At 41.0% G+C, this 27892-nt stretch overlaps 2 protein-coding genes and 1 long non-coding RNA gene across 6 annotated transcripts; 1 reads left to right on the plus strand and 2 right to left on the minus strand.

Moving 5' to 3' along the window:
* Window positions 1–314: 314 nt before the first annotated feature.
* Window positions 315–4913, minus strand: LOC110509983. Its single transcript, XR_002471518.2, has 2 exons — window positions 4676–4913; window positions 315–1073 (listed from the first exon to the last, which is right to left on the minus strand). It is a non-coding gene; the product is annotated as an uncharacterized LOC110509983 (long non-coding RNA).
* A 3419-nt stretch (window positions 4914–8332) lies between these two features.
* Window positions 8333–11771, minus strand: wdr74 (WD repeat domain 74). Its single transcript, XM_021591239.2, has 10 exons — window positions 11611–11771; window positions 11299–11405; window positions 11023–11147; window positions 10592–10655; window positions 10299–10442; window positions 10084–10185; window positions 9635–9791; window positions 9167–9309; window positions 8974–9027; window positions 8333–8865 (listed from the first exon to the last, which is right to left on the minus strand). The coding sequence occupies exons 1-10, from the start codon at window positions 11669–11671 to the stop codon at window positions 8683–8685; spliced, it is 1140 nt and encodes a 379-aa protein (XP_021446914.1). The 5' UTR covers window positions 11672–11771; the 3' UTR covers window positions 8333–8682.
* An 869-nt stretch (window positions 11772–12640) lies between these two features.
* On the plus strand, window positions 12641–27863 carry cnih2 (cornichon family AMPA receptor auxiliary protein 2). 4 transcript variants are annotated; one of them, XM_036967931.1, is made up of 7 exons: window positions 12645–13369; window positions 14086–14729; window positions 19152–19220; window positions 19718–19765; window positions 23862–23974; window positions 25493–25636; window positions 25849–26114. In XM_036967931.1, the coding sequence occupies exons 2-7, from the start codon at window positions 14649–14651 to the stop codon at window positions 25874–25876; spliced, it is 483 nt and encodes a 160-aa protein (XP_036823826.1). In that variant the 5' UTR covers window positions 12645–13369; window positions 14086–14648; the 3' UTR covers window positions 25877–26114. The 4 variants fall into 4 exon arrangements, with proteins under 4 accessions (XP_036823828.1, XP_036823826.1, XP_036823827.1 ...); XM_036967932.1 differs by having other exon boundaries at window positions 14336–14729; XM_036967933.1 differs by lacking the exon at window positions 14086–14729 and having other exon boundaries at window positions 12641–13369.
* Window positions 27864–27892: the final 29 nt, after the last annotated feature.

Genomic DNA, 27892 nt, shown 5'->3' on the forward strand with positions numbered 1-27892 from the left:
TTCACTTACTCTCATGCACTTATAACAGGTATTATAAACTGGGTGGTTCGAGCCCTGAATGCTGATTGGCTGACAGTCGTGGTATATCAGACCGTATACCACGGGTATGACAAAACATTCATTTTTACTGCTGAAATTACTTTGGTAATCAGTTTATAATAGTAAGGCACCTCGGGGGTTATACCACGGCTAAGGGCTGTATCCGAGCGCTCCGTGTTGCGTCGTACTTAAGAACAGCCCTTAGCTGTGGTTATTGGCCATATACCACACCCTCTCGGACCTTATTGCTTAATTATATTATTTAAACAATCAGAGAGTGTTTTCAATCTTTATTTCCAAGGTTGGCAACAAAGCAATTGTATTGTCTTAAAATAACTTGCAAATGTATACTATTCAGAATATTATCATGGGTTTCACAAATACATCATAGGTTTCTGACAATTTATCAAACATATCAATGAGTTCCTTTGCTCCATCTAAACCCCTGTGTGTGCTCAGTAGGATAGACACAGCAGTGGCCTACAGAACTGACAGGCAGTTGTGTTGCAGACACTGGCTGTCAATTCATAGGTCATCACCATGCATCCCATGCATCCCTACTCTGAATTCAAACCAAAGTTTGGAGGGTATACATATCTTCACATGATGTTGTCATGAAAACAAGGAGCCCATATCTCTTGAATGATCTAGAGACTGTTCTTAATAATACAAATTTAAAAAATACATGACAATGTGGTGAAAGCAGATATAACTGAGTTCAACCGAAAGAGGAGAAACATCAGAACAGCCATAATAGACAAGGACTATGATATTCTAAACATTGATTCCATGTCAGAGCTGGCTAGGGACTCTCTGCAGGTAACAGCATCTCCACTGGAACACAGACAATTTCCACATGGAGTTGCTGTTACAGCCAGCAAGTACCAGATTTGTCCACAAGCTGTTCATAGCACACTATGCCTCCTACAGGATAACGATATTACTGCATTCATGCAACATTTAGCTCGTCCCATATATTGAGGTCACACCTTCAGTTGTTTCTGGTGGGCGTATGATATCTCACTTTGAAATACCTGAAACAGAAGTACATATAAGGTCAATTACAGGGAATTTACGTGGGGTTAAGGCAGGACTCTGACTTAGTCATTCGGTACTGGTACATGTGAGGAGACTGCAATTGCAACTGACTTTGACCTGTCATTCCCCCTCTACCATCTTTATGACCGGCTATAGTCAACATCATAGCACACAAAGGCCAAGGCCTGTCTAGATAACAGGGTTTTATGGTGGCTGTCAACACAAGTGTGCTTTGAGGATTGTGAACACAAGTTGAACATAATGGGTGTGTCTGGCTTCTCAATAACTATGTTCCCTTTTTAATCCTACTTTTACTTCACCATCAAATGTATTTAGTGTTTGGTATACTGATAATTTATTCCTGTTGGAATATTGTTACTCATTTCTTTATTTTATTTATCTCCCCTATCATGCTCAGCATTCCCTCTCCTGCTCTGATACCTCTGAAGACTTTTCCTCGTAGTAAACCTTTCTATCTTGGGAAAAACAAAACAATAAAGCAATTAAAAAACAGTGACACTGACCCTGACGCCCCTGTCTGACTCATCAGGCACACTCTCAAACACTATCTTTTCCCTATCTCTCATCCATTTATCATGGTGTGTTGGCCGTGTGGCTCAGTTGGTAGAGCATGTTTCTTACAATGCTGAATGTCATGGGTTTGGTTCCTGCTGGGGCCATCCCTATGTAAAATGTAGCCTAGAGCGTTGGGCCAGTAATCGAATGGTTGTGGTTTGAACCCCTGAGCCATCTAGGTGAAAAATCTGTCAATGTGCCCTTGAGCAAAGCACTTAACCCTAGTTGCTCTGGATAAGAGTGTCTGTTAAATGACTAAAATGTCAAAATGCGTCGCTTTGGATAAAAGCATCTGCTAAACGGCCTACATTCTTCTTATTTTTATTTTTATTTCACAAGGTGGGCCAGTTGAGAACAAGTTCTCATTTACAACTGCAACCTGGCCAGGATCAAGCAAAGCAGTGCGACACAAACAACACAGAGTTACACATGGGATAAACAAACGTACAGTCAATAACACAATAGAAAAATCTATATACAGTGTGTGCAAATGTAGTAAGTTTAGTGAGGTAAGGCAATAAATAGGCCATAGTGGTGAAATAATTACAATTTGGCAATTAAACACTGGAGTGATAGATGTCCAGAAGATTAATGTGCAAGTAGAGATACTGGGGTGCAAAGGAGCAAAAAAATAAATAACAATATGGGGATGAGGTAGTTGGGTGGGCTATTTACAGATGGGCTATGTACAGGTGCAATGATCGGTAAGCTGCTCTGACAGCTGATGCTTAAAGTTAGTGAGGGAAATATGGGACTCCAGCTTCAGTGATTTTTGCAATTTGTTCCAGTTATTGGCAGCAGAGAACTGGAAGGAAAGGCGGCCAAAGGAGGAGTTGGCTTTGGGGATGAGCAGTGAAATATACCTACTGGAGTTCGTGCTACGGGCAGGTGCTGCTATGGTGACCAGTGAGCTGAGATAAGGCGGGGCTTTGCCTAGCAAAGACTTCTAGATCACTTGGAGCCAGTGGGTTTGGCGACGAATATGAAGCGAGGGCCAGCCAACGAGAGCATACAGGTCGCAGTGGTGGGCAGTATATGGGGTTTTGGTGACAAAATGGATGGCACTGTGATAGACTACATCCAATTTGCTGAGTAGAGTGTTGGAGGCTATTTTGTAAATTACATCGCCGAAGTCAAGGATCAGTAGGATAGTCAGTTTTACGAGGGTATGTTTGGCAGCATGAGTGAAGGATGCTTTGTTGCGAAATCAGAAGCCGATTCTAGATTTAATTTTGGATTGGAGATGCTTAATGTGAGTATGGAAGGTGAGTTTACAGTCTAACCAGACACCTAGGTATTTGTAGTTTTCCACATATTCTAGGTCAGAACCGTCCAGAGTAGAGATGCTAGATGGGCGGGCGAGTGCGGGCCGCGATCGGTTGAAGAGCATGCATTTAGTTTAACTTGCATTTAAGAGCATTTGGAGGCCACGGAAGGAGAGTTGTAATGGCATTGAAGCTCGTCTGTAGGTTTGTTAACACAGTGTCCAAAGAAGGGCCAGAAGTATACAGAATGGTGTCGTCTGCATAGAGGTGGATCAGAGAATCACCAGCAGCAAGAGCGACTCTTCTTCTAATATATTAACAACTTTGTCAATTGGTCTTCATGTTTAAACACTGGCCCCTGTGAAACGGCACACTATATCAACAGTAACAAACACAAGGAGCCTGGCCTTCTCATACTAAATACAGCAATTTCCCTAATAATGAATAACCATATTCCATGTTTGTCATGGGTTTGTACAGCAGAAGAAAGTAGAATTCTTTGGAAGGGATATCCCACTAGACACCCACTGGTTGAATCAACATTTAACCACTTAATTTCAATGAAATTATGTTGAACTAACGTGGAATAGAAATTAAATTGGTGCCTGTGCCCAGTGGGATGTTAAGGTTTTCACAGTACTCAAGCATGTTTATTTGAATTCAAACACTGCTGACCTACTTATTTTGCCTTGGTTAACAACAAATAACACTAAGCAAAAAGCCTTACACACTTGGCTTAGGGTTAGTTAAAATGCTTTAAAATACATATAATGTATTACATGCCATTCTCCTGTACTCTCTGTCTCTCACACACACACACACACACACACACACACACACACACACACACACACACACACACACACACACACACACACACACACTGAATGACAGAAATATAATTAAATCTGTTAAATGTATATCTCGAAATACTCTCTGGTTGTAAGGAACTGATTTTAAACCATCTGTTTTCCCTGAAACTGCTCTACTCCAGCTGTCACTGTATAAAACAGTGGAATGTCAAATGATGTTTGTAGGCCTATGTGGCGAAACTTATTCAAACAGCCTCTTGTTAGGACAGCCGTTTAGCCTTTGAAACTGGAAGTAGAAAAATCAAGTCCTGAGGTTTGTAAGATAATAACGTTGTGTTTTCCATTTTAAGAGTTTATGGGATGGGTTGACACCTTTTGTGGATGGATACATAGGAATCTCAGTTTCAAGCCTTTACAGGTCAAATGCAGACATTTTTATCTCAATATCAAATCATTTCTGGGTTATAATTAAGAACCTTACTGTGGTTGTTTTCTTATTAAAATGGTCAAAAAGAAACAAATATAGCTTCTTAGCAAAGAGCAATTTCTCAAGCAAGAATTTAGCTAGGACTGTCTGGGAGTGGTCTGAGTGGGGAGGGGAAAACTAGCTGTTATTGGCAGAGAGGTTTGGAACTCTCTTTCTTATTGGTCTATTAACAAATTGGCCAAAACGCCATCCTTACAAAACAGGCTGAAATTTTAGCCGGTCTTTTCAAACAGCTCTTACATTTAAAGAGCATTATAATAATTTTTACTTTCACAGTATTATTCCAACATCATAATGGGGAAATATATATGAAACACAGGATAATCACGTTTTTGACTGAACTAGGCCTTAAGATTATTCTTATCTAACATGTCTTGTGAATGTACAGTTGTAGGAAATTTAAGTCCTGAATATGAGCTAACACATTCACACAGACAAACATCATACGCAGTACTCACCTTCAGATGCAGCCGAGCCTGGCCCGGTGACTTTCATAGCACGAGGCCAAAGGTTAGGGAGCGTCAGCTTTTGGGGGGGTGCAAGGACAGAAAGGCAGAAATAAGGAAAGAGCGGTCTAATGTAGCAGAAAAGTCTGATAGAAGGCAAAACAGTGATGAACATATACACAGACAGCCTCACTAAGAGGAGAGGTAGAAAGGATAAGGAGTTTAGGGTGCATTTGTCAGCAATGCAATGGCAGAGAGGGTGGCCAGTTTAAGAGACATCAGGAGTGGGAGCCAAGTTAATTATTACACTCCCAGTCAATATTTAACAGTCTCAATGCCCTGCCCCTCAATCCAACATCCTGATTCCACAGACTCACACTCAAGGTAGGGCTACAGAGAAACACACTCGTAATTCTCGTTTGTACCATTCACAAACACACAGTCAACACACAAAAACTGTGCCAATGACAGCAGAGCACACATTGTAAAACGCATTTGTAAATCCACCATTCCATTTGTCATTACCACTGAATGTATGATTATTTGACCTCAACGTGACTTCCCATGAACGCACTTGATCTTATTGGCTCGTCAGTGTGAGCTCCATGTTATGTGGCAGCACTGATTTATCATTAAACCCGTACTAAAGTATACAACTGAGTGGAACTCTGCACCTTGATCAATGTCAGATTTCTCCACCAACTCTGGATCAGTGCTCTGAGCGAAAATATAAATTGTTTCAATGAAAAAACACTGGTGTGGTTGGCTAACATGGTGGGGATTGTGTGGTTGGATAAACTTTTGTTCTAGTTTGTGTTTTTTGGAGTCACTAGACTAGAGTCAGAAACATCCCAAACTATTCAGTGGTCGACAAGCTGGCAGCGTTTTGTCAAAAAGGATTGTTACATACTGTGAAAGAAATGCAAAAGGGGTGAAACAAATTCACGCACACACACACACACACGCTTGTTTTACTATTCTTGTGGGGACCATACAATTGATTCCTATTCAAAATCCTATTTTCGCTAACCCCTAACCCTAACCCAAAACCTAATCCTCAGCCTGACCCCAACTCCTAACCCTACCCTAATCCTAATTCTAACCCTAAACCTAACTCCTAAATCTAAAATAGCCTTTTCCTTGTGGGGACCCGTCGAAATAGCCGAACTTCTGGTCCCCACAAGGATAGTAAGACTAAAAATACACACACACATGCACGCACGCAAGCAAGCACGCACACACACACACTGGCTCTTAATTACTGGAGTAAGCAAAGATGAAACTCAATGAGATCATGAGGCAATAGTGCAGGGGAAGCACAAGACTCTGGACTCTAAACACTGAACAAGGGAAACAGATTTTATAATAGCATAATAAAAATGCTTTTGAAGAGTGTTAATGATTGTTAAAAAGAGGGTTAAAGGGTACACGTCTTTTATCAGTGCAGAGATATAAAACATATCGAAAGTTACGGATATATTTTACTTCATTTCTAAGAGCACAGACCTTTTACAATTCAATTCAGCAACATCCTCTGGTTTCTCAGCTCCTACTTAATCCAACAGGCCATTGCTGTAAAATGTCATCTCTTCTCATAAAGTGTGAATGTCTACTGAGAACTGAGAGATGATTGTAATGAAAACTTCCCACGGCATCGGTTTTCGTCATGTATAAAAAAGACGGATCCCTGCTTAGACGAGCAGAAAGAAAATACTAAATAAGCTCCACACCATTGATATGAGGAAACTGAAAACATGAATCTCACAAGCCCACAGTCTGTGTTGAGGCCCCCTCCACTCCAATAGGTTTTGTAATACTAAAACATTCCTTCCTCCACCCTATGAGGTCTTAGGATCAAGTACATCATCTGGCCAGTTTTCCTTTTTGTGTCATTTGCACCTAAACTACTTACCCTTTCTAACTTGTCCTTATTGCGGTCTATCGACAATCAGGTGACAAACGTCATTCCCATTTTATTAGACACATGACATGTTGCAAAAGACCGTGTGGATGTGTTATTTCCCTGAGAGAACATGACACCTCTTCAGGGTATTATTTATTTTGGGACCCAAAAAAGTATTTATCCTTGAATGTCATTTTTGAACGGAAAGTAAATGCTGAGCAGCAATATATTTGCAACTGACAAATAAAGAGAAAACTCTTCTTTCTTTTAAGTTGTTTCCTCCTTGATTCAGGCTGGTCTTATCGGGAGTTAAGGAAGGGGTGTGTCCGTGTACAGAGTCCAGTCTCAGAATGAGTCGAACACAGGTATCTTATCTAGCACACACTGCTCTCCATGAAACTAGAGAAACGTGGTGCTGTCTTCAATACACCCACAAGGTCACAAGCAACTCTTAAATCCCAGCAGGTCAATTTGAAGACATAAAACCTAATGAAACTCACACTGCAATAATGTACTTTGTCAACCACAGTGATAAGTTACACAAGTGATTGTTCAATCATGGTTATAACTAATCCATTTAACCAACACTTATCGTTACACCAAGGTTTATTATACCTTGATTCCCTAAATGTAAGATAGGCCTATCTCTTGAATAAGGTAGCAATTCAATTGAATCATTCATTAGACCCTTGCTCCCTAGGCTTAGAAACATCAATTTCCACAGAACACACCACTGCTGGCTAAAATCTAAACAATTAACAGAGACATATTTACTCAAACTGACAAAACACAAATTATAAAACACTTCTGGGCTAACTTCACAGATTTAAAGAGCAACTGCCCCTAAAAAGTTACTTCCAATTTTGAAATCGGCCTATGTGGCATTGATATGAGTCAGAAACATTTATACTAGTGTCAAAATGTACTCGTGTAAATAGAATAATTTTGGTCATGAAGTCAGTCTCTTCCAAAACAGAGATTTGTGAGATAGGAAAAGATGGTATGTCACAGAACGAAGGTTACCGTGACACTTTCCTTTGGTTGGGTTTATTTGAATCCTGCCCACAGCACCCAAGTAATCATCAATTCTGAGCGCAGCTGCACACGACCAGATCATAATGCCCATGGTCCATTTGGTTAAATTAACCAAAGTATTTTTGCTTTGATAGTCGATATCCCTATGGATCTAGTTAAGGAGCATCAGTCAATTACACAATGTACATGGGACAACATGTATGTCAATAGCTCTTAAACTTTAAAAAAATAAAAACGATATACAAATAATTAAAGAGACAACTAAAATATGTACAACATGAAAACATTGTCCAAATTATTGACCGTTCCTAACGACCCCCAGAGATCGGCTAACCAATTTCAAACCAACTTTGCCACGGTCACACACCAGCCGGCTGAAGCTAATTGGCGAATATGGCTAGCATCAGCTAGCCTAGGCGACTTCAAGACAAGACCTGGTTGGACTGTTTCAAGTTATCTAGGAGGGTGAGTGACTGTAACTATGTACTTAGCAGAGTGAATGTACAAACGCTCACCACTCACGCACACACATTAAACCACACCCCCAAGACAACTCGTTTGGCTTCAGTCACGGCCGTTGCATTTCTTAATGACTAAGCCAAGAAAAGAGGTCATATCGGGAAGTTCAGCCCCGCTTTAAAAAAGACACCCATCGTGCTGAGTGATTTTCCTAATCAGTACACTCTACTCCATTCCAGCAGACACCAAAACAGAAGCAAGCCAACCAATGGTACCAGACGCCATCGTTATTTTTATTAGGGGCGTTGCACTCGCTGTCACACATACTTACAAGAACCAATCCTGTTCAGAGTTCTGAGATATTGTACATACAATACACTTATTTTGTGTGCTAAAAATAATATATATTATTTATGTTAGCTACATTTCAAGGAAGTTGGTATTGAAGGGCATGCAAACAACTCCAGAGTGAGTTTAGTTTTAATAGGAAAACTACAGCCATTTCAGTACAGACTCAACAGGAAAACAGTCTGTACATCCGCAACACAGACTTTTGGCAGACCTCTAGAGCTTCTGCGTTTCTCATAGAGCACAGCCCTTTCCTTAAGCTCTCCACTGCAGGTCATTTGACCACTTTTCTTTTCTTCGTAGTCTTCTCTACACCTGTAACTACGGCTTCCTCTTCGTCTGTTGCTCGCTTCTTAGCCTGGTCATTTATCATCTCCATAGTGTCCCACACCTCATCCACTTCACCTCCCTCTTCTTTCACTTCCTCCACATCTCCGGTTACTGCTGAACTGCTCAGCTGAAATGGAGGAAGGAGAGACTGTAAACACACTACAGTATATTGTTGCAGCAAAATCACACGTTCACAGCAAAAGTATAATTCATAGCACTTTAAATTCTCCCCTACCTCTAGATCTTTGCTGGACAGAAGCACACAGTTGAGTCGTGACTTCAGATACACCTGCAAGGGAGACAGAGAGAGAGAACATCTTGAAGACAAATATTAAAAACAACTCTAGGATGCTTCCCTAATGATGGTTTGTGTAGCTAGCTTCAGGTGTACTGAGAGTGTAAGAGAAAGATAGTGTGTTTGTGTGTACCTTGTGCTGTAGGGAGCGGTCCTCCAGGCTGTGTACTCTCAGAAAGCGATCCAAACCACAGGTAGCCACCAGAGGGAGAGAGGGGTGGCACTGCAGCCCCCGCACTCCTCCTGCCAGCCCCTTCAAACACCCACGCACCAGACCTGCAGCGAATGGAGAGAAGAGGCGGCAGGGTTATACAACCAACAGACTGTAGTCAAGGAGAGGATCTCACGCAGCATGCACACATAAAAAGCTCCAACCCTACATGACTATCAGAAGACAATAATTCTGATCATTACAGGCAAAGAACAATAAAGCTAAACAGATGCTTCATAGAGCAAATACAGCAAAATGCCTCTAATGTAGTACAATGAAAAATAAATACATGGGCAAAATGATATGAGGCTAACATGGAAATGTTCTGATGCAGATGGCTAAGAAAATGCACAATCATGTCAACAAGCAGACATCCTTTGCCTCATTCACCTTTCCGCAAATCTAAGATGGCGAGTTCTCCATGCGTGTTGCCCACTACAACACTGTCTTGGTTGGCAGGGAGGGAGAGGGCTGTGAGGGGGTACTCCCCAAAATGAGCCTCCAGAACCGGACGCCTCTGGGGAGAGGCTGGGTCATACACTCGCACCTAACAGAGAGAGAACAAACATGAGTAAAAATAGATGTCTTTTGTAACGTCCTTAGATAAATGAGGCAAAGAGACGTGATCCAAGTCATTCATCCTGGTACCTGAACTTGACCAATATGAATTAAAATCTTTACAGAAAAGGGACTATTAAAACCATTAAGAGTCCCTTTTCACACTACTGAGCAAACTGCAGCTGGACGTATCATTTGAGGACTTTGCTCTGGGTCAGTGGCTGGGAACACCAGCAGACCTAGTCTAAGAGCAGGGCTTGTACAGGAAGAGACAGACAGACCTGGTGGTGACCTGTGCAGGTGACGATCTTATCGGAGTCTGGGATGAAGGACATGTCTCTGACCCACTCTGGCACTCGCAAGTCCAGCCAGTCATTACGTACCTGCAACATCAAAAACACAGCACTGTGTTAATGCAAAATCACCTAAAAATAATAACATACTATGTAGACATTCCCACTGTAATTCCTTGACATGTAGTTGTTAACGCTCTTACATTCTTAGAGGTGAAAATGGGTGTTTCAGGCCTCTCCAGATCCCAGACCTTTAGGCCATTCTCCTTCCCACCTGTGGCCACTTGGTTGCGCTGTGAGGGATTCTGTCGCATCCGACAAACATTCGTCCCTGCATTTATCTCAACCTGGATATAGGGACAGAGGTTATGTTCAAGGAACTGGCAGTGCACAAAAAGGCAGACAGTGAACCTTGTTCATTAATAAGTATCTAGTATCCATCAGCAATGTAACAACCCCTAGGGGGCCCAAGTGGTATTCTGGCAGTGTCACTCACTGTGTCTGTGCTGCCCTCCTTCCAGACCCTCAGCAGTCCTGTCTCCACACACGTGATCAGAGCACTGCAGAGACACACAGGGAGTGTGTAGTCAGTCCAGTGTCAACATCAGGGGTGTATTCATTAGTTTCAGACCGTAGCAAAACATTTGGCTTGTTGCAAAACGTTTTGCAATGGAAACCGTTTACTGTAGGAAACAAACGGAAGCAAACAAAACGGGGAGGGACCATTTGTCCAATAGAAACGCTAGTTTTAGTTGCAAAACATTATGTTTATGGCAAATTATTTCTGTTACAGAACGTTGAAACACACCAAACGTTTTACTACAGCCTGCGACAAATGAATACACCCCAGTATCCTCAACACATGACCACAGAGCTGCTGGTGTGTACGGTTTTGTTATGACTATGTCTTCATCTACAAGACTATACCTGTCTGTGACAGCAATTCCTGTGAACCTGCCCTGGGTGCTCTCCCCACACTGTCTGGTCTCAGTGAAGATGCCCTTCTCTGTGCTAAAGGTCTTCACTGTGCCATTCACAGACCCCACCAGTACCTAGAACAGAGACACTCCGGTAAATAACAGAATGGCACAATACTCATGAGGCAAACTTTCAGATCTACGTCCACTCTTAGCCAACACATCAATGACCAACAGATCAGACATCATCAAGGGCTCCATTACTTTCTAGAGCCCCCATACACACCTCAGTCTCATGTTCATCTCCCCAGCCTAGGACACACACTTCCTGGTCCCGGCTCAGGCAGCTCATCTCACAGAAGTTGAAAGCCTGTTTTTTGGATAGGCTCACTCCTAATGAAACAGACAGACAGAGTAATTGAGACATTTAAATATCCTGATGATGAGCATCATTCCCAAACCAATCTGTGTTGGATTGGGTAATGCACTATCAAGCTAGCTACAGCTAGCTAGCAAACACGTGGGGTGGTTAGCTAGCTCTAACAAACCAGCACACAAGCACAACATGGCTAAGTTTACTGAGATACAGAATTTTTACCTTTTAATATCCCTGTTTCCGATCCAACCCATACTGAGCACACTTGACTTTTGTCTGCCATGAAAAAGAACGAAAAGATTATCAAGAAAACAATTTTTTTAACACGTTAATGGTGTGTCCAGAATGTCCTCCGTAGGGATACACTAGTCACCGTACTTCTGTTCCGACCAAAATTCTTATATAAAATTTCCAGGAGATGGTGCTCTTGAGTTTTACATTGTACATCACTGCATCTATCCAAAATCCACAGCCACTATTGCAGACAAAGTATAATGATATTTACAGTATCACTCAGACTGATAGATGAGGGCCGTACACAGAAGCAACCCACAAGACACCAAAGGAGAACATTCATTTTGCTGTTCTTTTTACATTATGTAAGATTAACTGACTTAATTTTCAAAAGGGTCTTTTTTCTGATGCTATTGGTGTTTTTCAAATATTCAAGTGTGTAATCATTAGAGTGGCACTCAGGAGTGAGGTAGAGCAGGGGACAGGCAGGGGAGAAGGAAGAGAAGAGAAAATTGGACTTCAGGTCACCCTGGAGGATTTACCAGAGATTAGCTATTGGCATGGATTTAGTGGGTGACAAAAGAGGGGACCGGGGTAAGGGATTGGGGGAAAACAGCATGGGCACTTTAATATCCAAAGCCAAAGAACTGTGGGAATTAGAAAGTTGTAGAAATCCTCCAAAGAGAATAAGAGTACCAGAGAAACTGGCAGGGTAGAAAGGGATGAGAGCGAAAACAGCAGGACCACAGAAAGATAGAGGTAGCTTTGAGAAAACAGAGAAGGGGAGGGAAAGAAAGTAAGAGAAATAATCATATACTTAAAAGAAAGAGAGAGAGCCTTTTCATCTTTCTGGAAATTACAGAAGAATAGGAGACACAGCATCATGACACAATGAGAGGGGCAGAGGGAGGGAGAGAGAGAGAGAAAGAGAGCAGGAGAGAGTGAGAGAGAGAGATAGAGAGGGAGTGATAAAGAGAGTGAGAGAGAGAGAAGAAAGAGAGAGCGATAGAGAGAGAGCGGTAGAGAGAGAAAAAGGGAGCAGAGGGAGGGGTAGATAGAGACAAACAAGGGAAGCCAACAAAAAAATATTTGGAGCTTCCCCTGCCCCCTCAACCATCTCTGGGGAACAAGGGAATACGGCAACGGTTCAAAGCCAGGGATAGAGGGACCGAGAGAGAAAGAGAGAGAGAGAAAGAGGGAGGGAGAGACTGTTGAATGCACTTGGCCGGTATATTCTAGGGTGATCCAAATCTTGCTTTATCAGACCGTCTGAGAGAGAGAAGAAGAGACTGAGGAGGACAGAACATGAGGGAGAGTCTTTCTTGGTCTGTTTTCAAAATCGTTCCATTCTTTTTTAGAGAAAGAGAAGAGAAAACATAAGGGGGAGCTTTGGAGAGAGAAAAGCGAAAGAGGATGGAGGGGGACATGAAAAAGAGGGGAATTAAGGAACTTAGAGACTTCTAAGGGCTGTGGAGATGTTTTGCCTTTCTTAAGAAAAAAGACTTGCACCCAAATAAGAGCAAAAAATGTTTTAACATCTAAACATAGTTGATTCTCTAAATGCTGTTTTTCCACCCTGCAAGTGAGCACTGAAAAGCATATGCGTGAAGAAATCTGATGGACGCGACTGAGATAGATAGAGAAAGGCAAGGAAGAGAATTCTGACATGGTGTCGACCCAAATTGACAGAGTGGGAAGAGGAAGGAGTTGGATATTCAGTGATAGACGCATCTGCCACCAAACACAGGTACACTCTGATCAATATTAAGATCAGTCAAAATATCCATCGTCATCATCACAGATTAGCATTATCCTGATACATCCATCGTTCATCAGTCTTTATTGATTTGAGACCTCAGTGTGGAGTGGCTAAGTATTCTATCATATTGCTGTTTATTTATATTCTCCTCTATACATTACAGCACCATTTATCAAATCATTGCTAGCTATTGTTATCAAATTGATCATTTGATTGTAAGCTGGTGATCTTTGCTCATTTTGTTATTATAAATTATCACTAATAACTGTCATCGTAAGAATATTTATGGGGCACATGTATGAATTGCTGTTATTGTATGAAAAACAAAATATCCTTTCTCTTTACATTAATGGACAATTATATGCCTACAAAACAGTCCTTTCTTTCTTGACAGCATATCTGCTCCGTTTAAAAACATTGAAATATCAGAATATACCAAAATCAAAATCTCTTTTGAATAATCTGTAATACCAATTACAACTATAAATGTTTGTAGTTAAAATGTAAATAAATAAATATATATATTTGCCTATTACAGATGTGCGCTAACAATTATATTGTTCTTGAAATATGTGCCATCATGATTTTTTTCTAAGCAACTGAATAATAATAAGCCATAACACTGCAAACTTCTGCTATAATGACCACAAGCCATACTGTCTCTCACCTCACAATAATCATTCCTCTCTTTACTTTACATACAGTCCAGTGTGTCAGGTAGTCACTTACTAGCTGTGTCACTGTGAGCAAGGTGTGTGGATATTGTGCAAAGTGGAGGTTACTGGAAGGGGGAGGGGACAGACACAAAGTGCACAAAACCCCTGTCTAGAATCAGAGGAGGCTGGGACCAGAGGAAAGAGCATTACTCAGCTGTAGCTGTTCTCCATGAATAACTGTGCCTGTTGACCGCTTTGCAAATTGTATGTGTGACAGAGAAGAAAATATTTTGCACAGACTCATGAAAAGGAAAGAGGAACTCAAGCAGAAGGAGCAACCTAGATAAGCAGAAATAGAGAGACCACAGCTGATAGACTGGAGAGTGGAGCAGGGATTTTTTCTTCCAACACAGTACTTCAGCTCCTCACCTGGACAATTTGGGCTCTCAATACAACGTAAGAGGGGAAGGGAGTCAGAGAGTCAAGGGCAGGGAGTGGAAGAACAGACAAAAACCTCCTGAGGAAGGAGAGATAGTCATCAATAGAGAGAGAGAGGAGGGGAAGTTCCCCCTCTCTCGACCCAACTCGTTGTCAGGCTGGCTGACACAGCCATGGCGTTCACCTTCGCGGCCTTCTGCTACATGCTCACCTTAGTGCTGTGTGCCGCACTCATCTTCTTCGTCATCTGGCAGGTGAGTTGAGCTCACACACACACTCACCTTAACCATGTTTATAAACTCTGGGTGATGGTGGTTAAACCATGTTTCAGCAATATTCTCTTGTTTGCTTTGTGACTCGTACCTGAAATAAAGAATTGGTTGGTCTGAGAAATACCTATAATTCTGGGTGAAGACTACTTAACGTAATAGTAGTATGAGACAATGCAATAACTGAAGTCTAGCCATTGGTTGGTGTGAATGTGTGCCCACGTGCCCATCTGTGACTCACTATTTATTTTATTAATATCAGTACTGGAAGTGTCTCTCTCTCTCTCTGTTGTTATAATAAGCACATGTACAGTGCCTTCGGAAAGTATTCAGACCCCTTGACCATTTCCACATTTTGTTACCTTACGGCCTTATTCTAAAGTTGATTAAATCGTTTTTTCCCTTCATCAATCTGCACACAATACCCAATAATGACAAAGCAAAAACAAACCCTTTACTCAGTACTTTGTTGAAGCACCTTTGGCAGTGATTACAACCTTGAGTCTTCTTGGGATGACACAACAAGCTTGGCACACCTGTATTTGGGGAGTTTCTCCCATGCTTCTGTCGTGGAAATTTCCTCTATTTACCAAATCATGGGAGCAAACCACACACACAAGTCAGAGTTAGTTATAAAAGTCCATCTTTAATTATGAGCTCTATCACAACCCTGTGACTCTCAGATCGATTCAGTGTCTAACCATGAATTCTCTGAGAGCCCCCTTCCAATACAACTGAGTTCCTTTAATAGCAAAGACACACATAGTCAGACAGCATAGACATAACTCATCGTTCAGCTTTGTCTCCTTTCCCAAACCCGTGAAACTATAAACCAAATCCTCCATATCAACAGGCATATATCAAATTGTCATTTAGATGCAACCAACTCTAAATACAACCTCCTGGACAAGCTCACGGAGAGGAGGGTGAGGCTATAGGTTAAGATAGAAACAACATAAGAGGGAGCATAGAATGATTCCAGACACTGCAACCTTCCTTTCCCCACTATGGGAAAGGTAGAGAGTAAAAGATATGTTTACACATGATGAAACTTTGACCTCTCCCCTCTCAGCGGCCATGCAACTTAGTCTTGACATAGAACAGATACTGCAACCCTGCCCACAGTATTATACAAAAATACCATTCTGATGAGAATTAACTTACACACATTTGATAAATATAAAACATCTTACATATGTTACCAACAAATTCTGAATCTTCCCTAACACTTCTCTGCAGATCCTCTCAAGCTCTGTCAGGTTGGATGGGGATCATTGCTGCACAGCAATTTTCAGGTCTCTCCAAAGATGTTCAATCGGGTTCAAGTTCAGACACCTGTCCCGATGCCACTCCTGCGTTGTCTTGACTGTGTGCTTAGGGTCGTTGTCCTGTTGGAGGAAGGTGAACCTTTGCCCCACCCAGTCTGAGGTCCTGAGCGCTCTGGAGCAGGTTTTCATCAAGGATCTCTCTGTATTTTGCTCCATTCATCTTTGCCTTGATCCCGACAAGTTAGGTTTCCTCCAGATGTGATACTTGGTATTTAGGCCAAATAGTTCAATCTTGGTTTCATCAGACCAGAGAATCTTGTTTTTCATGATCTTCGAGTCTTTAGGTGCCTTTTGGCAAACTCCAAGCGGGCTGTCATGTGCCTTTTACTGAGGAGTGGAGTGCTGCAGAGATGGTCGTCCTTATGGAAGGTTCTCCTATCTCCACAGAGGAACTGTAGAGCTCTGTCAGAGTGACCACCAGGTTCTTGGCTCTTCTCCCCCGATTGCTCACTTTGGCCGGGTGGCCAGCTCTAGAAAAGTCTTGGTGGTTCCAAACTTCTTCCATTTAAGAATGATGGAGGCCACTGTGTTCTTTGGGACCTTTAATGCTGCAGAACTGTTTTAGGTACCCTTCTCCAGATCTGTGCCTCAACACAATACTGTCTCAGTGCTCTACTGACAGTTCCTTTGACCTCAAGGCTTGGTTTTTGCTCTGACATGCACTGTCACCTGTGGGACCTTACATAGACAGGTGTGTACCTTTCCAAATCATGTCCAATCAATAGAATTACCACAGGTGGACTCCAATCAAGTTGTAGAAACATCTCAAGGATGATCAATGGAAACAGGATGCACCTGAACTCAATTTCAAGTCTCATAGCGAAGGTCCTGAATACTTATGTAAATAATGTATTTCTTTTTTAGTTTTTCATAAATTAGCAAAAACATTTTAAAAAAATCGGTTTTCGCTTTGTTATCATGGGGTATTGTGTGTAGATTGCTGAGGATTATTATTTTTTAAATCCATTTTAAAATAAGTCTGTAACGTAACACAAAATGTGGACATTTATTTATTTAACTAGGCAAGTCAGTTAAGAAAAAAATTGTATTTATAATGCCAAACCTGGACAACGCTCCTTTCTAGGGAATTTTTCCTAGCCACCGTGCTTCTACATCTGCATTGCTTGCTGTTTGGGGTTTTAGGCTGGGTTTCTGTACAGCACTTTGTGACATCAGCTGATCTAAGATGGGCTTTATAAATACATTTGATTGATTGATTGATTGTGCACCGCCCTATGGGACTCCCAATCACGGCCAGATGTGATACAGCCTGGATTCAAACCAGAGACTGTAGTGACGCCTCTTGCACTGAGATGCAGTGCCTTAGACCGCTGCGCCACTCGGGAGCCCAAAGTTTAGGGGTCTGAGTACTTTCCGATGGCACTGTATGACACCATAAACAGGACGTTTATTAACATGAGCTAGTGAAAAGGAATTTAAATTTGAGTAGGAATGGGGAGACAATTAGATGGAGGGCGAGAGAGATATATGTGCATTAATGCAACCCTCATCATAAGGACCAGCCTACTGACTGCAGAATTATGATAGGAATTTGTACAGGCGTCACTGTAGACTTCTTCACAATCAGTATTCTACATGTCTAAAGCCTCAGACACAGACTGCACAAAGGCCAGAGCTCATCTCTCTCAGCTATAGCCTTCTGTCGAGGGAGACATTGTTCATTTGAAATTCAACACAGCATTATCAGTTCATTACAAAAGACTGGTTTGAAATTACTGTAAGTATTGACTACTAAATTGACTAGTGGGTGAGACTGCATTGCATGTGAGTCAGTCAATGTGTGTGTGTCTGTGTTTGTGGGAGAGATGCGTGTGTATGTACCTGTGTGAGAGAAGGGGAAGGTAAAAGGTGGGATAGAGTGTGTGTATGTACCTGTGTGAGAGAAGGGGAAGGTAAAAAGGTGGGATAGAGTGTGTGTATGCGTCAGCAACGAACCATGTTATTGAGAATGCTTATAAAACTATCATTTTGTTCCACCCCTTACCCCCATCTGCCTCCCTCCATGGTTTGCGCCCCCCCCATCTCTGTGTGTCTTTCAACCAATGAGATGGCTTGTTCACTTCTATAGTAACCATGGTGCCCGCTAAGGGGCTCATCAGATCACTATGGAAACTGTATCTGTTTACTACGAAGAGGAGCGTGAAACAGAGAATAGGGGGTTGTGCTATCCGGGATCCTTGGGACATCCCTACCCTAACCTTAACCCCTACCCTAACCATAACCCTTACCTAACCCTAACGCTTACCTTTACCTTTTACATTTCAACTTCAAAGCGGTAGGGACGTTCCAAGGACCCCGGATAGCACGGGCCGAGAAGAGGGAGTGGTTTAGATCTATTAGGTGGAAAGGTGTTGTTGAAAGTAAAATACAGATGTGGAGAGTTACATTGGTTTCTGAAAGGGAAAGATGGATGTCACAGGGAGAGAGGAATGTTGAGAGGCAGAGAGGGATGCTTAGATGGAGATCTAAGAAACAGTGAGAAACAGAGAGAGACTAAGGATTCGAAAGATATAAAAGGATGAATGGAGGTATGGGAATTGCAAACTTAATGCAGCAATCAGCAGTTGACACAATAACAGAAGAACTCCCCGCCCCTCGTTTGGTAAAAAGCTGAGGGATGGAGCTGGAAAAATGTAGCTATGGATGCAAGGACTGACCAAAATTATAGCTTTAACCATGTTGTGAGGCTATATAGTGTTTGTTTACATTGACATTGTTTAAAAACATTGGAGTAAAACAAGCTTATATTTTGGGCTCTGATGGGGTATGACAGTTGAGCTAAGCTCACGAGGCATTATAAATGATATTCTTCAAGAATCAATGTGTACATATCATTAATTTACAAGTCCAAAATGTTTGTAGCAACTGCAGATTACCCCTTTAAGATGATAAGAAATCTTGTGAAAAGAGGCTAAAAGGGATATGATTGGAATTGAACGAGAATAACACATTGTGAATGTGAAAGAAAACACCATCCATTTACGTTCAATATTAATGTATCTTTATCCAATGCAAATGACAGAAAATGTAACGATATACACTGTACATGTGTTTTTAGATTATTGCGTTTGATGAGCTGTGCACAGACTTCAAGAACCCAATCGATCAGAGCAACCCCACCAGAGCGGTAAGGCCCCCTGCTTTATGAAAGGGAGTGGAGTTCTGTGAAGTGTGACCCAGTTCTATGAGCCCATCTACAGTCACGGCCACTCGGCTGTAAAGAGTAGAGCACTATAGACAGACAGGCAGACAGACAGACACACATAGACCATGGCAATTTATTCAAATAGAAAAACCTTTGTTTATTTATCTATTTATTTATCATGTGTAATGCATTTACTCAATGTAATGTTGCTTCTATTTTGCCAGTGATATTTTTGCTGAGGGTTCCTTCATCTAAAATAGCTACACAATAACGTTCTGTATCTGACTCTCCATATCTGACTCCCCATATCTGACTCCCCATGTCTGACTCCCAATATCTGACTCTCCATATCTGACTCCCCATATCTGACTCCCCATATCTGACTCCCCATATCTGACTCTCCATATCTGACTCCCCATATCTGACTCCAAATATCTGACTCCATATCTGACTCTCCTTTCTCTCTGTTCACTTTTCAGAGGGAAAGAATTCTGAATATTGAAAGAATCTGCAACTTGCTGCGGAAGGTCAGTAAGTGGCTCCAAGGCACACACACACACACACACACACACACACACACACACACACACACACACACACACACACACACACCTTGTGGGAGAGACGATCTACGCATCTATTTACAGGACTGAGACGGATTGATTCACATCTTCTCTTCCTGCCTGTAGCCCACCTTCTCATTCTCTCTCTTACTCTCAGACACACACACACACACACACACACACACACACACACACACACACACACACACACACACACACACACACACACACACACACACACACACACACACACACACACACACACACACACACACACACACACACACACACATTATAATTACCTGGCTTTCTATACTGCCACCACTCTCTAATTTTATCTGTCAGTGTTAATGGACAAGCTGTAGAGTCGAAGAGGGGAGATTGAAGGAGGGATCATAACTGATCCCTGCCTCTCTCATTCCATATGAAAATCATAACTGATCCCTACCACTCTCATTCCATATGAAAATCATAACTGATCCCTACCACAATCATTCCATATGAAAATCATAACTGATCCCTACCACAATCATTCCATATGAAAATCATAACTGATCCCTACCACTCTCATTCCATATGAAAATCATAACTGATCCCTGCCACTCTCATTCCATATGAAAATCATAACTGATCCCTACCACTCTCATTCCATATGAAAATCATAACTGATCCCTACCACAATCATTCCATATGAAAATCATAACTGATCCCTGCCACTGTCATTCCATATGAAAATCATAACTGATCCCTACCACAATCATTCCATATGAAAATCATAACTGATCCCTGCCACTCTCATTCCATATGAAAATCATAACTGATCCCTGCCACTCTCATTCCATATGAAAATCATAACTGATCCCTGCCTCTCTCATTCCATATGAAAATCATAACTGATCCCTGCCACTCTCATTCCATATGAAAATCATAACTGATCCCTACCACAATCATTCCATATGAAAATCATAACTGATCCCTACCACAATCATTCCATATGAAAATCATAACTGATCCCTACCACTCTCATTCCATATGAAAATCATAACTGATCCCTGCCACTCTCATTCCATATGAAAATCATAACTGATCCCTGCCACTCTCATTTCATATGAAAATCATAACTGATCCCTACCACAATCATTCCATATGAAAATCATAACTGATCCCTACCACAATCATTCCATATGAAAATCATAACTGATCCCTGCCACAATCATTCCATATGAAAATCATAACTCATCCCTGCCACTCTCATTCCATATGAAAATCATAACTGATCCCTGCCACAATCATTCCATATGAAAATCATAACTGATCCCTGCCACAATCATTCCATATGAAAATCATAACTGATCCCTACCACAATCATTCCATATGAAAATCATAACTGATCCCTGCCACTCTCATTCCATATGAAAATCATAACTGATCCCTACCACAATCATTCCATATGAAAATCATAACTGATCCCTGCCACTCTCATTCCATATGAAAATCATAACTGATCCCTACCACAATCATTCCATATGAAAATCATAACTGATCCCTACCACAATCATTCCATATGAAAATCATAACTGATCCCTACCACAATCATTCCATATGAAAATCATAACTGATCCCTGCCACTCTCATTCCATATGAAAATCATAACTGATCCCTGCCACTCTCATTCCATATGAAAATCATAACTGATCCCTACCACAATCATTCCATATGAAAATCATAACTGATCCCTACCACAATCATTCCATATGAAAATCATAACTGATCCCTGCCACTCTCATTCCATATGAAAATCATAACTGATCCCTACCACAATCATTCCATATGAAAATCATAACTGATCCCTACCACAATCATTCCATATGAAAATCATAACTGATCCCTACCACTCTCATTCCATATGAAAATCATAACTGATCCCTGCCACTCTCATTCCATATGAAAATCATAACTGATCCCTGCCACTCTCATTCCATATGAAAATCATAACTGATCCCTACCACAATCATTCCATAAGAAAATCATAACTGATCCCTACCACAATCATTCCATATGAAAATCATAACTGATCCCTGCCACAATCATTCCATATGAAAATCATAACTCATCCCTGCCACTCTCATTCCATATGAAAATCATAACTGATCCCTGCCACTCTCATTCCATATGAAAATCATAACTGATCCCTGCCACTCTCATTCCATATGAAAATCATAACTGATCCCTACCACAATCATTCCATATGAAAATCATAACTGATCCCTACCACAATCATTCCATATGAAAATCATAACTGATCCTTGCCACTCTCATTCCATATGAAAATCATAACTGATCCCTGCCACAATCATTCCATATGAAAATCATAACTGATCCCTGCCACTCTCATTCCATATGAAAATCATAACTGATCCCTGCCACAATCATTCCATATGAAAATCATAACTGATCCCTGCCACAATCATTCCATATGAAAATCATAACTGATCCCTACCACAATCATTCCATATGAAAATCATAACTGATCCCTGCCACTCTCATTCCATATGAAAATCATAACTGATCCCTACCACAATCATTCCATATGAAAATCATAACTGATCCCTGCCACTCTCATTCCATATGAAAATCATAACTGATCCCTACCACAATCATTCCATATGAAAATCATAACTGATCCCTACCACAATCATTCCATATGAAAATCATAACTGATCCCTACCACAATCATTCCATATGAAAATCATAACTGATCCCTGCCACTCTCATTCCATATGAAAATCATAACTGATCCCTGCCACTCTCATTCCATATGAAAATCATAACTGATCCCTACCACAATCATTCCATATGAAAATCATAACTGATCCCTACCACAATCATTCCATATGAAAATCATAACTGATCCCTGCCACTCTCATTCCATATGAAAATCATAACTGATCCCTGCCTCTCTCATTCCATATGAAAATCATAACTGATCCCTACCACTCTCATTCCATATGAAAATCATAACTTATCCCTACCACAATCATTCCATATGAAAATCATAACTGATCCCTACCACAATCATTCCATATGAAAATCATAACTGATCCCTGCCACTCTCATTCCATATGAAAATCATAACTGATCCCTGCCACTCTCATTCCATAAGAAAATCATAACTGATCCCTGCCACTCTCATTCCATATGAAAATCATAACTGATCCCTACCACAATCATTCCATATGAAAATCATAACTGATCCCTACCACTCTCATTCCATATGAAAATCATAACTGATCCCTACCACTCTCATTCCATATGAAAATCATAACTGATCCCTACCACTCTCATTCCATATGAAAATCATAACTGATCCCTACCACTCTCATTCCATATGAAAATCATAACTGATCCCTACCACTCTCATTCCATATGAAAATCATAACTGATCCCTACCACTCTCATTCCATATGAAAATCATAACTGATCCCTGCCACTTTCATACCATATGAAAATCATAACTGATCCCTACCACAATCATTCCATATGAAAATCATAACTGATCCCTACCACAATCATTCCATATGAAAATCATAACTGATCCCTGCCTCTCTCATTCCATATGAAAATCATAACTGATCCCTGCCACTCTCATTCCATATGAAAATCATAACTGATCCCTACCACAATCATTCCATATGAAAATCATAACTGATCCCTACCACAATCATTCCATATGAAAATCATAACTGATCCCTACCACAATCATTCCATATGAAAATCATAACTAATCCCTACCACAATCATTCCATATGAAAATCATAACTGATCCCTACCACAATCATTCCATATGAAAATCATAACTGATCCCTACCACAATCATTCCATATGAAAATCATAACTGATCCCTACCACAATCATTCCATATGAAAATCATAACTGATCCCTACCACAATCATTCCATATGAAAATTGCAGCTTTTTCAAAGCATTTTGTCCTGAAGTGTTTCTGATAACGACATTTGTATTTGTGTGGTGTGCACTCTATTTGTGTGTTTTATTTCTAGCTGGTGGTGCCAGAGTACTCCATACATGGGCTGTTCTGCCTGATGTTCATGTGTGCTGGGGAGTGGGTCACCCTGGGCCTAAACATCCCCCTGCTCTTCTACCATCTCTGGAGGTACACATACGACACAAAACGACACAACACAGCATGGCACGACACAACACGACACGAACAATACGACACAACACGACATGACAAGACGCAACAAGACATGACACGAGACACAACACGACACAACAGGACACAACACAACATGACACAACACAACACAACACGAACGACACAACACAAGACAACACGACACAACAGGACACGACACAACACGAACAACATGACACAACACAACAGAAACAACATTACATGACACAACACAAACCACACTAACAACACAACACGACACGACACGACACGAACAACATGACACAACACAACAAGACACGACACAAATCGACACAACAATACGACACAACACAACAGAAACAACATTACATGACACAACACAACATGACACGACACAAATCGACACAACAACACGACACAACATGACACAACACAACAGAAACAACATTACATGACACAACACAACAAGACACGACACAAATCGACACAACAACACGACACAACATGACACAACACAACAGAAACAACATTACATGACACAACACAACAACACGACACAACACAACAGAAACAACATTACATGACACAACACAACAAGACACGACTCAAATCGACACAACAACACGACACAACACAACAGAAACAACATTACATGACACAACACAACATGACACGACTCAAATCAACACAACAACACGACACAACATGACACAACACAACAGAAACAACATTACATGACACAACACAACAAGACACGACACAACACGAACGACATGGCACAACACGACACAACACGAAGGACACAACGCAAAATGAACAACACTAACAACACAACACGAACGACACAACACGACACAACACGAAGGACACAACGCAAAATGAACAACACTAACAACACAACACGAACGAAACAACACGACACAACACGAAGGACACAACGCAAAATGAACAACACTAACAACACAACACGAACGACACAACACGAACGACACAACACAAACAACATGACACAACACAACAACACACGACACAAATCGAAACAACAACACAAATCGAAACAACAACACAACACGAACAACACAACACAACAGAAACAACATTACATGACACAACACAAACAACACTAACAACACAACACAAACGACACAACACAACACGACACAACACGAACAACATGACACAACACAACACAACAAGACACGACACAAATCGAAACAACAACACAACACGAACAACACAACACAACAGAAACAACATTACATGACACAACACAAACAACACTAACAACACAACACGAACGACACAACACAACAAGACACAACACGAACAACATGACACAACACAACACAACAAGACATGACACAAATCGACACAACAACACAACACGACACAACACAACAAGAACGACATGACACAACACAACACAAATGACACAGCATGACACAACCACTCTCTCAAACAGGATGCTTTTTAGTTGTTTCTGTTGTAAGAATGCTCTCTCTCTCTCGTCAGGTTTTTCCATCGGCCGGCAGATGGGTCAGAGGTAATGTATGACCCTGTCAGTGTGATGAATGCAGACATCCTGAACTACTGTCAGAAGGAGTCCTGGTGTAAGCTGGGCTTCTACCTGCTCTCCTTCTTCTACTACCTGTACAGGTGAGGTCATATTAATCAAGCTATTGATCATCAGTCCAGTCCAAGTTCATTGGTGAATGGGAGCCTCCTCTTCTTACTGCACAATAACTGCTGTCACTCAGACCTAGAAAAAAGAGTGACAGGGGACATGATGTTATTGCTTGGCAACATCACATTCCTTCTAACATTGCTGTCCTTCTTTCCTATTTTCTGCCTCTCTCTGTCCTTGGCAGTATGGTCTACGGCTTGGTGAGTTTCTAAACACAGAATAGAAGACAAAACGACAAAGAGGAGATTGAAAGACAGTAAAAGAGACAGAGCATGCAAGACTAAGACTGGGTGATGTCACTCACCCTTCTTTCTCACCACCCATTACTCCATCACAGACCCTGTTTTGCTCTCCTCAAATCTTTGGATGGAGGGACAAACATCGGAGGACATCGTGAGGAAATTAGGCAAAGTAAAGATACTTTTTTGAGGCTGCTCAGACACTGCCGAGACATAGAAGAGGAGGCGCAGACAGAGAGGAGAAAGAGAGAACACATCTTAGCCTGTGTACGGGATGCCTTGATCTGACCACATCACGTTTTAAGGGCTGTGGGTCTGCTATTCTTAGTGATACTGTCACTCAACTGTGAATTTATAACGTTTGTGTTGCCTAAGTCCTAGCGTAGATGTTGCGTATTCATACGTCAATATCCTTCCATTCCAATAAACCTCACCATTTTAGAAAATAAACATGTATTTAGTTATTCTACTAATTTGGTTATTATTAATTATTTAAATAATTCAGAACTTGTGGTAAATCATATTCCGAGGATATGAATAGTTAGTTGTTTAAGCAAATAAATACACAGTTCAATGCTACAATTTTGATCCAGAGTGATAGTAATTGTGTTATTCACAAATATCTAATATACGTCATTTATGAAGTCAACAACACAAACACACAATATGAACTGAACATACGAACACAACATGAACCAATGGAGCAAGCCAAGAGGAGAAATAACAAGCTGTAACACTGTTTTGATTATGATGCAATGGCCATAAGCTTCTGCGAAGGATCACGGACACCCTGGAGCAATGTTTGAGTCTAGGTCCATCCCAATCAAGGCACTATCTCCCAGCCCCCGTTCCTGCCCAGGGCAAACAGGCGGATTTCATTCCAACAGAAAATTATTCAGGATTGAAGGGAATGTTTTAGCTCTGACCGAGTTGGTACTTGGGTGTTGAAGTATTCTGTGTTTGTCTGTTCTGTTCTAGGCAGCAAGGGATGATTTCACCTGGACTTTCCATGCTCTGTGCTCAGTGATTCTAGATTCTAGAAATCTCATTCAAGAAAAGCAATAGCTAGGAGTGATTACTGTACATGGGATCATATTTCCTCTGTGGACTAATACTGTGTGACACAAATAACTGATGAGGCTGCTGAAGATGCTAGTGTTGACAGGGTTCCAATGATGACTGTGTCAAGCGCAGAAACGCGTCTCACATAGAACATTATGGTGGGACATACATACTGTAACTGTTCTCACTCATAGGTGTCACAGTGAATGTTGTCAGACACTTTAGTCTTCAGTTCATTTCAAAGCCGTGACTTAGCTGGTGCTGTCCTCATCGTCATGAATCCATAGCGCTATGTGTAGATAATTCATCATGATCGGACTGTGTGATGTTAAAATCATTAGAAAAATGGGTAATACTGGAACTTGAAAAATACATGTAAAACTGAGTGATTATTTATTATAAGCTGACCATAATTGTAGTAATGAATTGTTTACAACAGTTGTGATCAGTTGGCATCTGAACACACACAGAGCCCTGCATTATAATGGAGCCACTCACATTTTAGTAATGTGTCAATATTGTTCAGCTAGGTTTCTTGTGCCAAGACACATACAGTATGTTGATCCTGACAGTTCCCTCTAAAAAAGGACAACAACTTCTCAACCCCTGCCAACAATGTGAGTCAATCACAGACAATTGCTAAAGCACAAAATGGCGGGTCACAGAGGAGGGAAAATATAGCTAGGCTGACCATCAATGACTGTCATAATGCAGTTCATCAGAATGAATGAATTAATATATATTTAAGAATAACTATTTGTAACTGTCTTCTATACATCTCGCATCACTGTATGCTATATTTGTTGGTGCGGTAGTTTGTATTCATTAGAATACAATATGATATACAGGTCACAAACAGCAATTCACATATTATAATAAAATATCAATGTGTTAAAATATTATGTGGTACAACTACTGTGTTTTCTC

This window comes from Oncorhynchus mykiss, chromosome Y, assembly GCF_013265735.2.
Source record: "Oncorhynchus mykiss isolate Arlee chromosome Y, USDA_OmykA_1.1, whole genome shotgun sequence".
NCBI classification, from domain to species: domain Eukaryota; kingdom Metazoa; phylum Chordata; class Actinopteri; order Salmoniformes; family Salmonidae; genus Oncorhynchus; species Oncorhynchus mykiss.

Coding starts and splice junctions, on each gene's coding strand:
- cnih2 (XM_036967933.1), top strand. CDS start 13,289: ATGGTGTCGACCCAAATTGACAGAGTGGGAAGAGGAAGGAGTTGGATA. Junction 19,221..19,717: donor AGAGCAACCCCACCAGAGCG/GTAAGGCCCCCT, acceptor TTCACTTTTCAG/AGGGAAAGAATTCTGAATAT. Junction 23,975..25,492: donor CTCTTCTACCATCTCTGGAG/GTACACATACGA, acceptor CTCTCTCGTCAG/GTTTTTCCATCGGCCGGCAG.
- wdr74 (XM_021591239.2), bottom strand. CDS start 11,671: ATGGCAGACAAAAGTCAAGTGTGCTCAGTATGGGTTGGATCGGAAACA. Junction 10,443..10,591: donor AGGAGGGCAGCACAGACACA/GTGAGTGACACT, acceptor CCCTATATCCAG/GTTGAGATAAATGCAGGGAC. Junction 8,866..8,973: donor TGTCCAGCAAAGATCTAGAG/GTAGGGGAGAAT, acceptor CCTCCATTTCAG/CTGAGCAGTTCAGCAGTAAC.